At 39.5% G+C, this 12,811-nt stretch overlaps 1 protein-coding gene across 1 annotated transcript; it reads right to left on the reverse strand.

Moving 5' to 3' along the window:
* On the reverse strand, nt 1-9,019 carry fbxo46 (F-box protein 46). Its single transcript, XM_007234523.4, has 2 exons — nt 8,626-9,019; nt 1-3,852 (listed from the first exon to the last, which is right to left on the reverse strand). Exon 2 carries the CDS (start codon nt 3,746-3,748, stop codon nt 1,709-1,711), a length of 2,040 nt encoding a protein of 679 aa, XP_007234585.1. The 5' UTR covers nt 3,749-3,852; nt 8,626-9,019; the 3' UTR covers nt 1-1,708.
* Between the last annotated feature and the right edge of the window lie 3,792 nt (nt 9,020-12,811).

Raw genomic sequence — 12,811 nt, forward strand, 5'->3', positions numbered from 1 at the left:
TTCCAGTTTTAAATAACTTTTATTTACTTTAGAGGCAAAAATTCCCTATAGCATCAGCTGACAGTGAAACCTACAACGGTCTCCCAAACCAAAGGATCAGCATTAACAATAGATTTTGTCTGAAAGAGCTGTACAGATTGATGTGAGCAGAATGAATGGGGATAAGGCTGGAACTTGGTGTTGTTCTTTCACCCACAGAAAGCAAAATACTGCCCTCTACTAGCCAGCCAATGGCCAGCGAGGAAGAAAACTGGACTAAAAATATTGGCTACGTTCACGGAAGGAAAAAGTGAACCAAATCTGATTTTATCACCAATTTAGTTTGTTCACACATACCTTTTTTTCTATTTTCTTTGATTTGGTCAAAATCGGGCTGCATGATATTGTAAAAAAGTGCAATGTTTTATATTTCTGCCTTATATATATTAAAATAATACAGGAATTAACACAAATCTTTGCAGAAATCTTTACATGACTCAGCATTTCATGAAATTAATAATGCAATCTGTGCATCAATGATTAGAGTAACATAACGGTATTGGGTAGATATAATCTGTAATCTGTTAGATATTGTCATGTAAATTATGAACAGTGCATATTTTTCTTTGTATTAAGCAGCAAAAAGCTTTAAAAAGGTAATTTGACATTGCACAAAAACATTGCATGTCCTGTGATTTGACAACTGCGCTCAAGTTCATTGCATTGTGTCTAATACCTAGTTAGGACTTACAATTAAAAACAGGGCGGTTGCGATGCAATCCTTACATTATTTGAACAGAGACATCAGTCGAAATATTTGAGGTTGTTATTCTGCTACTAAAACCCTCCCTCATTACTGTCACCCATTTTTCTTCTCCTAACAGCTCTTGCTTTTTCCTCTTTTTCCTTCTCCTTGATGTAATTTTTGTAAATTTTGATGTGGCTAATTAGACAGTCACAGTTGTCTGAATCAGATTTGTGTGTCTTTTGAATGCTTTTTCATTTTGCCACATGTGACGAAAAGCATTGGATTTGGTCCACTTTTACCTGCTGTGTGAACACAGCCAAAGACTTGCTTCAGTAATGCTTTCAGTTTCAAAAACGCCCTCAGAAACCAAAGGAAGGAAAAGAAATAAAAGATAAAACTCTCTCTTTCTCTCTCACACACACACACAAACACAAAACCAAACACACAAAACAGTAGAACTGTTGATTACAAAGTGACATCAGGTAATTGTAAAGTGACATCATTTTGCTCTTTTTTGCCCCAGGGTCAGCAAACGAACAAAATAAACAAAAAAAAAAAAATTTGACATCCCACCTCAGTACATTTGAATTGAAAAACTTTCACGAGACGAGTCGGCGCCTAAAGCCCGCAGCTTCTGCACACTCGGTTCAGAGCTCGGCTTCAGAGCTGGTCTTAGAAAAAGATTGCCAAGCCAGAAGAATTTCTAACCGATTCACGAATACATGTAAAGGTCTAGTCCCATGCAGCAGCAGACTGTAACCTCATTCAAATCAGCATCTGTATTCACACGAGAGCGCTGGTCTGCGAATTACGGGAGTCAGAATTAAGTACGGTGCACTGCTAAGAACTGATACTGACATGATAGCAAGGTTAACAAGCTGAGAGGGGGAGGCGAGCTCGACCATAAATATTACAGTGGCGTGAGGTTTAGGCCTTAAGAGTCGAGGAGAGGAGAAACCCAGAATCCCCGTTCTCCAGCCTTTACCTCCCATCGTCTCTTTTGGCGCGGGCCTGAACCATGTCGCACGGCAGTACCCAGTTGTTGTCGTGCAGTCCTACTCTACAGCCGGGCGTGTCTTTGTCTGTGCGCCGGCAGCACATCCAATACGAGCGTCCGTAAGGCAGGTCGTGGTGGTAAGGTTTGGGGTGCCAGCGGCAGAGCGAAACGTCCCCCCGCTCATACTGCCGCTTGCACTGCTTGCAGGGGTCATCGCGGTACAGTGGGTCCTGGTTCCAGCGGGAATCTGTGGCACGTACACCGTAGGTCTCGATCAGGGCCTTGAAGTCGTGGCAGGTGCACTTAAGGGCTGCTAGAGAACGGGTGGGCAAGTAGCTGAAGATGTTGACCATGATGTGCTCCGGAAGCATGAGCATGTACTGCCGTGGCTCCAGGAGCCGCTGGATCTGGAAACGTATCTCCAAGAAATCGTGAGAGACGTGACGGTAGAGGCGGCAGAGTGATTTATCCGCACAATCTTCCACACTGCCGATCGGGCTGTCCGGCCTCTCCACCGCACTTCCCACTGGCCCGTTGTTATTTGCACAATCCAAAGAGCACATTCCACCAGAGACCCCGGTACCGATTTCCTCTTCAGCACTACTCGGGGTCTGTAAGAAGAACAGCTGGCCGGGTGGGGGGTCTTCCGAAGCATCAGTTGGTTTCGCCCCACTAGGCATCGCAAAGCATACAGTCTCTTCCTGGACATTCTCTGTGCTGTCCTTACCGTAGAAGACACACTGGTCCACAGCACCGGTGACCACAACTTCGACATGGAATCCGGTCACTCGCTCTCGGGCCACGGCTTTCTTTTCTCCAGAGCAGTGATCCTGGTTAGGGTCGGGGGTTGTGGAGGGAGGCCGCTCGGTGATGTCTTCTCCTAAGGAATCGGACTTTGGTGAGCCAGTCAGGATGGCACCTGGGTCTCGAGATGAAGGGCTAACCAGTTGATAGAGGTCACACGTGATCTTTTCTTTGGCCCTCGCTCCAGCCTGCCCTCCTCCAGCCCCGCAGCTCATAAACATGCATCTGGAACGACCAACGGGCTCAGACTGGGAGCGAGGATCCAGACTAGACACCCGAAACGCGATCCTGACTTCACCTCGACCATGGCTTTGGCCGCTGCCGCCGGTGTCAACAGAACAGTCCCGTTCTTTCCCGGCGCCGTGGATCTGAGGCCGCAGTATCGTACTGTCGATGTTCTGCTGCTGAGACTCAAAGTGTGCAACAGCTTGAGCAACTCGTCTGGGCTCCTGCTGCTGCTGTTCAAAGTCATTTTTTGAGGCTGGTGCAGATGGAGTGGTTTCTGAAAGGAACACAACAGGTGAGGGATCTGAAACCGAATTCTGGAGGACTGTATGCTGCTGGTGGCTGGTGTTTGTGGAAGTCGTCTGTCCTTGAGACACGATGCCTTGCAGGGCCATTGCGGTGCGCTGTTCAACAAGGGCCACCATCTCAGCAACAGAGAGCAGGTCGGTCTCGCTCACACCGATTCCGTCCTCCGTGGGGCTGGGCTCTGAAGGCAATTCAGAGGTAACATTCTGTGCTCTCGCAGGGGGGTCATAAGAGGAGCATCTGCGGCGACGTTTCGCCTTGGTACAGTCAGTGCCCCAATTTCCCTTCACCTTCATGGCACTAGGCCTCGGAATACCTGCACCACTGCACTGGTGAGCCACAAAGAAGGCAATTTTCTCCTTGGTGTTTCCTGGTTTGATCACATACCATGTGTCCAGCAACACCCTCCCATCTTCCATTTGTGATGAAGGGGAGGGCGGTGCAGGAGGCGGAGGAACCAGAAGGGTGGAGGGTGGTGCAGGCGGGGTGTTCTCAGTGTCTACATCCTCATTGTGCTCCTCACATACTCCGTCCGCCTCTATGGTGGTGCAGCCGGCGGCATCGGCCTTACAGAGGGTGGACGTCGTCCCTCCGCCGATCGTGCCATTGCTGTATGGCTTATTCTGAGAGTAGGTGCCGAATGGACGTGGGCACCACAGTCGAATGTGGGAAAAGGTGTCACGGTTCATTGTGAGCCCACGAAAAGCATATCTGCCACTAAGCAGGGCAGTTTTTTTGTACTTCACCACTCATTCTCACTCTCAGATCCACAGCCCCCTCCAACGATTTTAATCTGAGGGGGAAAAAAAAAGAAAGAGTTAGGAAAAGCAAAACATTTACCATAAACAACCTGATACCCATTTAACGTCAATTTATTCAATTCCATGTATTTTCAGTAATACACTGTACTGATATATATCTATATAATCCATATAATCTTATTGTATACTCGGTTGTAACACCACATCAAAACAGAGATATTGTGAGACACAAAATATGATATCTTTAAAAAAAAACAAAAAAAATAGGCCTTCACTGAATTAATCTATTAATCTGCCAGTTTTCGCCCCAAATAATCAATTAGTTACCTGTGGACAGTGCATCTTACTTTCACTAAAGCTCTGTGTTTAATACTGTATTCAAAGTTTAATAAAGTCAAATTTAATTAACAGGAAAATATTATTATTATAATTATTATTAATATTTAGAGAGATGTCATATTTCCCATGTCATCAAAGAACCAACCATATTATCAAGTTAACGACAACTTTTACAGATTCATATGGAAAATCTGATTAACGTCTTTATACCACATTAGACAACCTGTGAACATACAATAAGACATTCTGCAGATATTGATACAAAATATTATAAATGCCTTTTATTTATAAAATAATAAAAATAAATATAAACAGTGTTCTGTTACAGATATATAATGCTCTGGTTAGATACTGCATCTGTCATTTTCTGGCTTAAAATATTCAGGTTCATGTGGAATGTAAAGATAGGACACCTAGAAATAAGGTCTTTTCCCTTCTCCAGTACATTTGCTACTCTGGAGATGTGAGGGTTTGTCAGCAGTGACAAAATGCATGTATACACAGTTGCACAGCTGTTACTGCTGGGGAGCTCCATGGTTATGACAGCTAAATGACAGCTGTGAGATCAGCTGAAGATGGGACAGCGGGACATGTTGGCAAAACTCTTAACCAAAGGTATCAATTTCCAGAGGTCTTTTGACAAAAGGCTCAATTATCATGTTTCTCTCCAGATGGACAATACAGATAACTAGGTAAGATCTCAATAAAAATATTATATTTACAAAATAAATGTAAATAATTATGTAACGCTACATTCAATAATTTTAATGGGGGTGTGCAACTTTTGACCCAGTATCATTACCACTGATATACAAAATTGATTCTGATTCAGATTCCCAAGTTTCAATTGGATCTGATATAATATCTATTCATTATTCAATTTTTCAGCTACAGGTTTAGTTTTAGAGAAATAATGTGACCACAAGAAACACTCACCCGACCATTATTAAACATATTAGTAAAAAAGAACCGAAGATTACAGGTACATTAATGTTGTTTTACTATCATATTATTATTATTAATAAATGTGTCCATATCACAAAAGTGCAGATGTGATGTAAACATACACTCGGCTGTGATTCTTCCACACTTCCACACAACTTTAGTCTTAGAAAACAACCTGAAAAAGATTTGAATTTATTATAAAATGTTTGGATTGATTTTCTTTTTTATTCTAAGTGGAACTGTCGTTGCATTTCAGGCATTTAAAAAACTCAGGGAAAATGCAAATGCTGACTTTTTCGAAGTCTTAATGCACATTACTAAAAATTAAACATCTTGTTTATCTACTCATCTTGTTTATCTAGCAGGCTTTAGTAATAAAATGAGTGCTTAGCATTAGCTTAGCATCTCTAAAGCTACAGCATGATTTAGAGCTGCTGGTCTTCAGCTGCAGATCGGTGACACTTAGCCAGAAGAAAAACAGAAAATTTTTTTAGATCAATCTTAGGTTTATATAAATCAAGATCAGATTATTTAAATGATAATCGATTTGAATGGGAATATTTATTTTTAAACCCACCCCTAGTACCATAAAGCTAACATGTTAGTACTCTGTTGTAAACACAGCCTACAGCTCACTGTATTTAAAATACAGACATGTAAAAATGCAGTTGTAAGTATCTGGGTAATCTCAGACATACACCGTTTTAAAAGGTTTAGCTGCCTATTTAATATATTTACTAAAACTGACATTGCAATATTTTGTTATTCAGAAATACATATTGCAATATTTAAAAATAACTATTACCAGATTTCTCTAGACCTCAATTATTTAACATCATTAAATCATAAAAAAATGCACTAAGTGTATCAAAGATATGATAAATCAAAAATAATCTACCTTTGGTAAAAAATTTCCTAAAGGGTGTTGTGGGATGATATGTAAAGTTTAATTTGCCTTTTGTTTCTGCCATGGGCCCGTTAAAAACAGAAAAAAAATCGTTTAGCGTTTCTTTATTTTGACCCTACACTTTTGGTAGGATTTTTTACTTTATACCTGAAATATATGTTAAGCCCTTAAAATCAAATTAGGGCACCACAATCATAGTACCCTAAATTGCATATTGTGCAATGTGACTATTGTGGTCATGGACACTGCAATGAAGAGGTTCAAACAGTATATTGTGCAACCAATCATAGACAGAAAACAGTACTTAGTACGGACATAACTAATTGTTAACTGATGATTTTAACTATTCAAACAAACAAACAAATTCTTCTTCTTTTACAACATTCTTAAGCATTAAAATATATTATTGTGCAACAATGTCAAAGGTCAATTAATAATTAGTTGCAACACTACTGTTTATTATTGTCATAAATACAATTTATTTTACTCTTTTTATAAATGCTAATGACTCACAGTTGCAGTGTGCCTCGCTAAATAAAAAAAGTAGGATAATACTCTTTTTGCTCAATACAGAGTCAACAGTAACAGGTCATTTCTGGATAGGTGTAGCTTAAAAACCTGATGACAGATACGTTCCGTGCCATTTCTTTCACTAAACTACAACATTATTCATACCTACACTATGTCTAAATATTAGTGGACACGTTTACTGCATTAAGTTGTGGAGCAGTGGAACTGTGTTTACTATGGTGTTTTAACAATACTTCTGGGATATGTTGGAGAGTTGAGGATATCTTGATGATAAATGTAACCAAAACCTCACAACAATGCTGCTGAGATCCAGAGTAAAAAGGTTCACTGGACAGTAGAGACAGTTACTCCAATAAACTATTTTAGAGAAAATGAGCTGGTGTTTGTTCATATTGTGCAATTCTGGATTTTCTAGGGATTATTCTGTAGTCATCGGCTTATATATTGCTCACCCTCTACAAAACTCCAGCACTTTAGCTTGCCAGAAAACTAAATATATTACAGAAATAAATAAATACAAATATATGTACAGCTCTGTAAAAAATAGAGAGACCACTTCAGTTTCTGAAGAGTTTCTCTTATTTTGCTATTCATAGGTATATGTTTAAGTGAAAGAACATCGTTGTTTTATTCTAACTACAGACAACATTTCTCCCAAATTCCAAATAAAAATAGCCATTTAGAGCATGTATTTGCAGAAAATGAGAAATGGCTGAAATAACAAAAAAAGATACAGAGCTTTCTTTGCAAATAACGCAAAGAAAACAAGTTCATATTCATAAAGTTTAAGATTGAAGAAATCAATATTTGGTGGAATAACCCTTTTTTTAATCACAGTTTTATGCATCTCTGCATGTTCTCCTCCACCAGTCTTACACACTGCTTTTGAATAACTTTATGCCACTTCTGGTGCAAAAATTAAAGCAGTTCAGCTTGGTTCAGCTATTATATATAAATATAATAGATTAATATATGTGATTTTTCTGTTTGATTTATGTACTGTATTAGCCAACTAAGTAAAGTATTTTTTTTGTTTGCCACACATATGGCTTTACGACTTAAACTACTGTTGTGTTTCTGTATATGACTTTTATACACCCTATGTACCATATGTATTCGTTTATTTGCTAGATCTGGCTCAGTTCTAGTGATTCGTTTTTTTAGCACGGAATTTACACGTACACAAATACACTGCATTAACTACACAGCTAACTAGCTTACCACCATTCTCATAATTTAGCTACTTAAAATATTATATTTGTTCTTATAAATATCCTACCATAAGCCTGTAATTTGGATAACAGGGCTGTAGTTCCTCATCTAAATCAAAACACCGGTGTAAATAAAGAATTATATGATAACATTTTCTAAATATTTAACATTTAACTGAAGAACTGGCCTTTAGGCTAAGCTAGGCTAGGTTAGCTATCTTAGCAAAACAGGGCTCACACTGCGCTGTTACTGCATTTAATAGGACTTAATAAGAGGAGGAGGAGGAGGAACTTGGCCAGCTAAGCTATCCTAGTTAGCTGTGGTTAACTAGATTAAATTCGTTATATTAGTGAAAAATTCAGTTAGGCAGACTTGGTTAACTAGGTTAGCTAGTTATTTAGTTAGTAATTATCCAAATTATTAACTAAAGCAGGGTTAGCTTAGCGTCTTAAGCTAACCTGTCTAGGCCTGAGGAAGTTTAGCTGTTAGCTTTAGCTAGGTTAGCTAATCGACTTGACATTTTATATTCTAGCACATTAATCACGCTAAATGTATTAGTCTACGGTTATATACGCACCTGTAATGCTTTAATTTCGCCATCCAATCCCCCTAACCGTGTTGTCAGTCTTTATTTCGTCAATTTAATGAATCAAAAATGTCAAAGACGACTCATTTAGCTTAGCTTAGCTTAAAGTGATGGCTAATCCAGATCTTACGTTTAAACTCCGCTCCGGGATTTCGTTCCAACTGTCTGAGAGGATCTACTGCAGGTAGGCTATAGCAGAGCCGTCCGCGCAGCTGGAACGAAATCCCGGAGCGGAATTCTGCATGCTGGGTTTGCGAATGTAGCCCTTTCTCTGCTTAATCTTACCTTTAAAACAATGCGATGCTATTCGTCTCTATTCCAGCAGCTCTCCCACGTCGATAACTGTCAAAATAGTCCAATAATTCCAAATAAAAACCTCTAAAAAACACAAAGAGTGACAGAACTGAAAGCAGGCCGGGGCGCCTGCGAGCTGCGAGGCCAATGACAATATCCGGGCTCTTTAGGTACAGGTACAGTACTCGGGTCCCGACCCCTCTTACAGTTCTGGAAGCTCCAGGTTCCGACCGAGTCAAGCCCGGCCCGATACCGGAAAATGGCGATTTCAGCGCGTCTGAGCGGAGATGTTCGTGCTTTCGTGAAACAGCTGTAGTTTGATGGTGTTCGAGCAGCTATTGGGGAAGGCCATCTTGTTGACAGGCAGCTGCAAAACGCCAGCAGCCAATAGGAACAGCGAGCTGATGGCGTGTCCATATATGGTGTGCGCAAACTCCCCCCTCCGCCCCTCCCTCTCTCACACTAGAGACACTATAATAGAGTACTGCTGGGTTCTTCCAGTACTGTACTAAATACAGAAGTACCTTGTATTTACCTTCAACTGTACCTGGGTCATTATCAGAAATGCTTTTATTACTTCATTCTACACGTCAATAATATTTACCAGCTTCATCAGCTCATATTCTCACTTGAGTAAATCTGTCCACCCTGTTACAGCATGTTATAACAAGCTGCTGGATGATTCTCTCAATCAACCTACTTTTAAATATTTTCAATTAATAGAATCCACAAAATGCTTTTTTAATTAATGATTTAATAGAACTAAGTATCTTTGCAGTATGATGTAAAACATAATTTATAAAAATGTACAAAAGTGTTTAGTCATAGACAGCAAGCATATTTGCATGTCCCCCCTACCATCATTTCAGTTAACACCAGACAAATAAAAACTGCAATTAAAAAGAAATGTCCTATCCTAATGTAACCATATGTTTGTCTTTTTTAACAATATGTATATATTTTTTCATATAAAATTGCTATTTTATAACACAGCCCTCAGTTTTATTTCAACTCCGTCATGCCATTCAGTTTACACACTATAAAATTATAATCGGTTCCTGTGACATCATACTTAGCTGAGGTAAAACTTTACCTGTCTACACTGCCGCAGTAAAATATCTCAGTAAATAAAATAATTTTAGATCATAAAATGTAAGTCACAATAAACAATTCAGCACCTCTGCTGCTCTAGCCCTCCACTGTAGATCCAGTTTAAATTCTTCACTATATAAAATCATCAGTGCCAGAAACACAAACAGTAACTGAATACAGTAATAGACACAAGCTGTTCGCTTTACCAGTGCTGAAATGAGTAATAATTTAGGTTCATTTTTATACAATATTTGCAGCTGAGGCTTCAGAATCATCTTCCATCTTTATCTCTGCACCTACAAAAAATGCACTGTGTTCTGAGAATTCAGACAACATTATACAATATCTGACACCTCAAACAGAACACTGAACAGTGAGTACAGTGCAAAATGAGACACAGCCCATGCTTTAATATTTAGTTTTGGGGATATTACTGCGAATTTTAACGTTTCCATAATGTAAGCATTGGCCTAGCCAATTCCTGGAACATGATTTCTGTAACATTATAGAAATAAAGTCCATGGGGCCCTAAGCTAAATTCTGATAAGAGGTCCTACCAGAACAGATCCAAAGTGTGATACACTGCCTGGCCAAAAAAAAGTTGCCACCTGGATTTATCTAAGCAACTGATCTGGGGTTGTTGTAGTTGGTCAGGTCTAGGTTCAGCAACAGTATGTTTGAATCCACAAAGAATGAGGTCAGCTGACTACCTGAATATACTGAGTATAGATCAGGTTTTCCATAAATGGATTTTTTCTTGCCTTATGGCACAAGCATATTCCAAGATGACAATGCCAGGATTCTGAAAGAGTGGTTCAGGGAGCATGAGATCATCATTTTTACACATGGATTGTAACCCTCTTAACCCCATTGAATCTTTGGGATGTGCTGGAGATTTGTGCAGCGGTCAAAGAAATCAAAGCTAAGGGTGGTCCAACGAAATATTAAAGTGTGTGACCTTTTTTTGGTGGTGACTTATTTGGCTAGGCAGTGTATATTTATACCATTGCACCCACTACTATTCTCCCTCTTGACTGGCTTAAAAATAATGACAGACATCTACACAACATTTTCTAAACACAGGTAAATAAACCAATTTTAGTGTGATTGTATAAAATATAGTGACAGCTTTTAAGGTGGAAGAAGCACCTCTCTCTTTTTCACCAAACCAGCAACTTCTGTGATCACCCAGAAACACTGGTACACTAAAGATAAGGGCAGAGGGGACAACCACCACCTGGTGCCCCGGTGGTTTAAAAGTGTGCTTCTAAAGTTCAGTTTATAGCGGCAAAAATGAGACAAAGTGCCCTAGTGGCTGCCCTACTTGGAAAAAGTATAAAATTTCCCCCATGGTTATACAACATTGATTATGATGATATGTGTCTAGATCAAGAAAGTTTAATAATGTGCCATCTGTGTGTCCCATTCTGCCCCTGCAGTAGTAAAGGGTGCTGTTATGAAGTGCTATCTATGCCACGCTTACTAAACAGTTAGTGGTAAACTCAAGCTGGGGGTGGGAGGGGCAACCACTCCCCCTGGTGCCCCCATGGTTTAAAAAGTGTCACTAAAGTGCATTTACAGTGGTGAATATGAGACAAAGTGCCCTATTGGCTTACCCTTTTGGGTGTAAAAAGGTATCAAGCGATTGAGTGCTTCTTTTCACAATAAATTATGATGTGCGTTTTATCTTAATGAATCTAAATAAGTGCCATCTATGAGTGCCCTTTTGATTTTACATAACTAAAAAGTGCTGTTATGAAGTGTGTTCTAAGCACCACTTACTAGAAAGTCACTGGTGGAAATGAGACTGGGGGACGAAAAAAGTTTGATTTTGGTTTCCTCTTCCATGTTTGGTGTGTCTCCCAGGTGGCGTGTGCCAAACTTTAAACAAGACTTTTTATGGATATATTTGAGAAAAGTCTCCCACCTCAGCTTTAGATCTCTGCAGTTCATCTAGAGTGATCATGGGCCTCTTGGCTGCATCTCTGATCAGTCTTCTCCTTGTTTGAGCTGAAAATTTAGAGGGACGGCCGGGTCTTGGTAGATTTGCAGTGGTCTGATACTTCTTCCATTTTTTTTGCCGTTGTTCACCAACGTGTGTTTCAGAACTTTCGAATCGGACAGTTCTTCGCGCCTGACACTCTGGCTGAAACTCCACCCTCTTTGACTAGGTCTGCCTAACAACAGAGCGATCTATATTTTGATAGGCTCAACAAGAGTACATTAAAATATATAACCGATGGATTGGCAAGCGTGAGAAATACCATGTGTGGCGTGTGAGCGTGTGAACTCGCTGAGGTGCGTGTGTCACTTGAGAACAGTATATGTCACACAAGACCAGTGTTGTGAATCCAAAAGCAGGTTTATTGTACAAACACACAAAGATCCAAGTGAACAAGGCAGAAAAGGGTTAATTAAAAAAAAAATCGAGGTCTAGGCAGAAAAAGGGTCACAGAACAAAAATACCAGATAAAAACAAACACTTCAAATGTCAGAAGTACTAACAAGATATCGCATATAGGCGTCCGTGAGAGCTGCTTAAACAGTGAAAACACTGATTACCAGGTGAGGCCAGGTGTGCTACTGCTAATATTGGGGCGAGTGCGACCTCCTGTGGCGAGGAGGTGGATTACCAGGGTCATTGGTGACAGTAACAATCAAAAAAAGTTTTTAAAAAAAGGTGCATATGTTAGAATGTTATAATCAACTGTATTTTCGCACGTATGTTATATACTTAAAAAGTGGCTGGTTAGAAAGTGTTTATTATTCTTAAACCTTTATTCTTTAGTTATATTAGAGTTTGTTTAACAATTGTGCAGTGCATAACCGTATTGCTGCTTTTTGTGTTTTTGCACTTCGGTTATAAACTCAATATAAAAAAAGTTTGTTAGTTTAGAAAATGTTTTATATTCTTAAACCATGTTAAATTATATTCGATTAGAGGAAAGTCATTCAGACATCATTCTTGTAGCCTAATTAACTGATGTTTAGGCATGTGGATGATTGTTAGCGTTGTTTATGTTTTAATCTTTCAGAGATCTGTTCTTAATAAACATTTTTCTTAAATAATAGGGCTTCCTCAGTG

Source organism: Astyanax mexicanus, chromosome 18 (assembly GCF_023375975.1).
Source record: "Astyanax mexicanus isolate ESR-SI-001 chromosome 18, AstMex3_surface, whole genome shotgun sequence".
Lineage (NCBI taxonomy): Eukaryota > Metazoa > Chordata > Actinopteri > Characiformes > Acestrorhamphidae > Astyanax > Astyanax mexicanus.

Bases quoted from the DNA above. Each gene is read 5' to 3' on its own strand.
- fbxo46 (XM_007234523.4), bottom strand. From the start codon at position 3,748: ATGAACCGTGACACCTTTTCCCACATTCGACTGTGGTGCCCACGTCCA.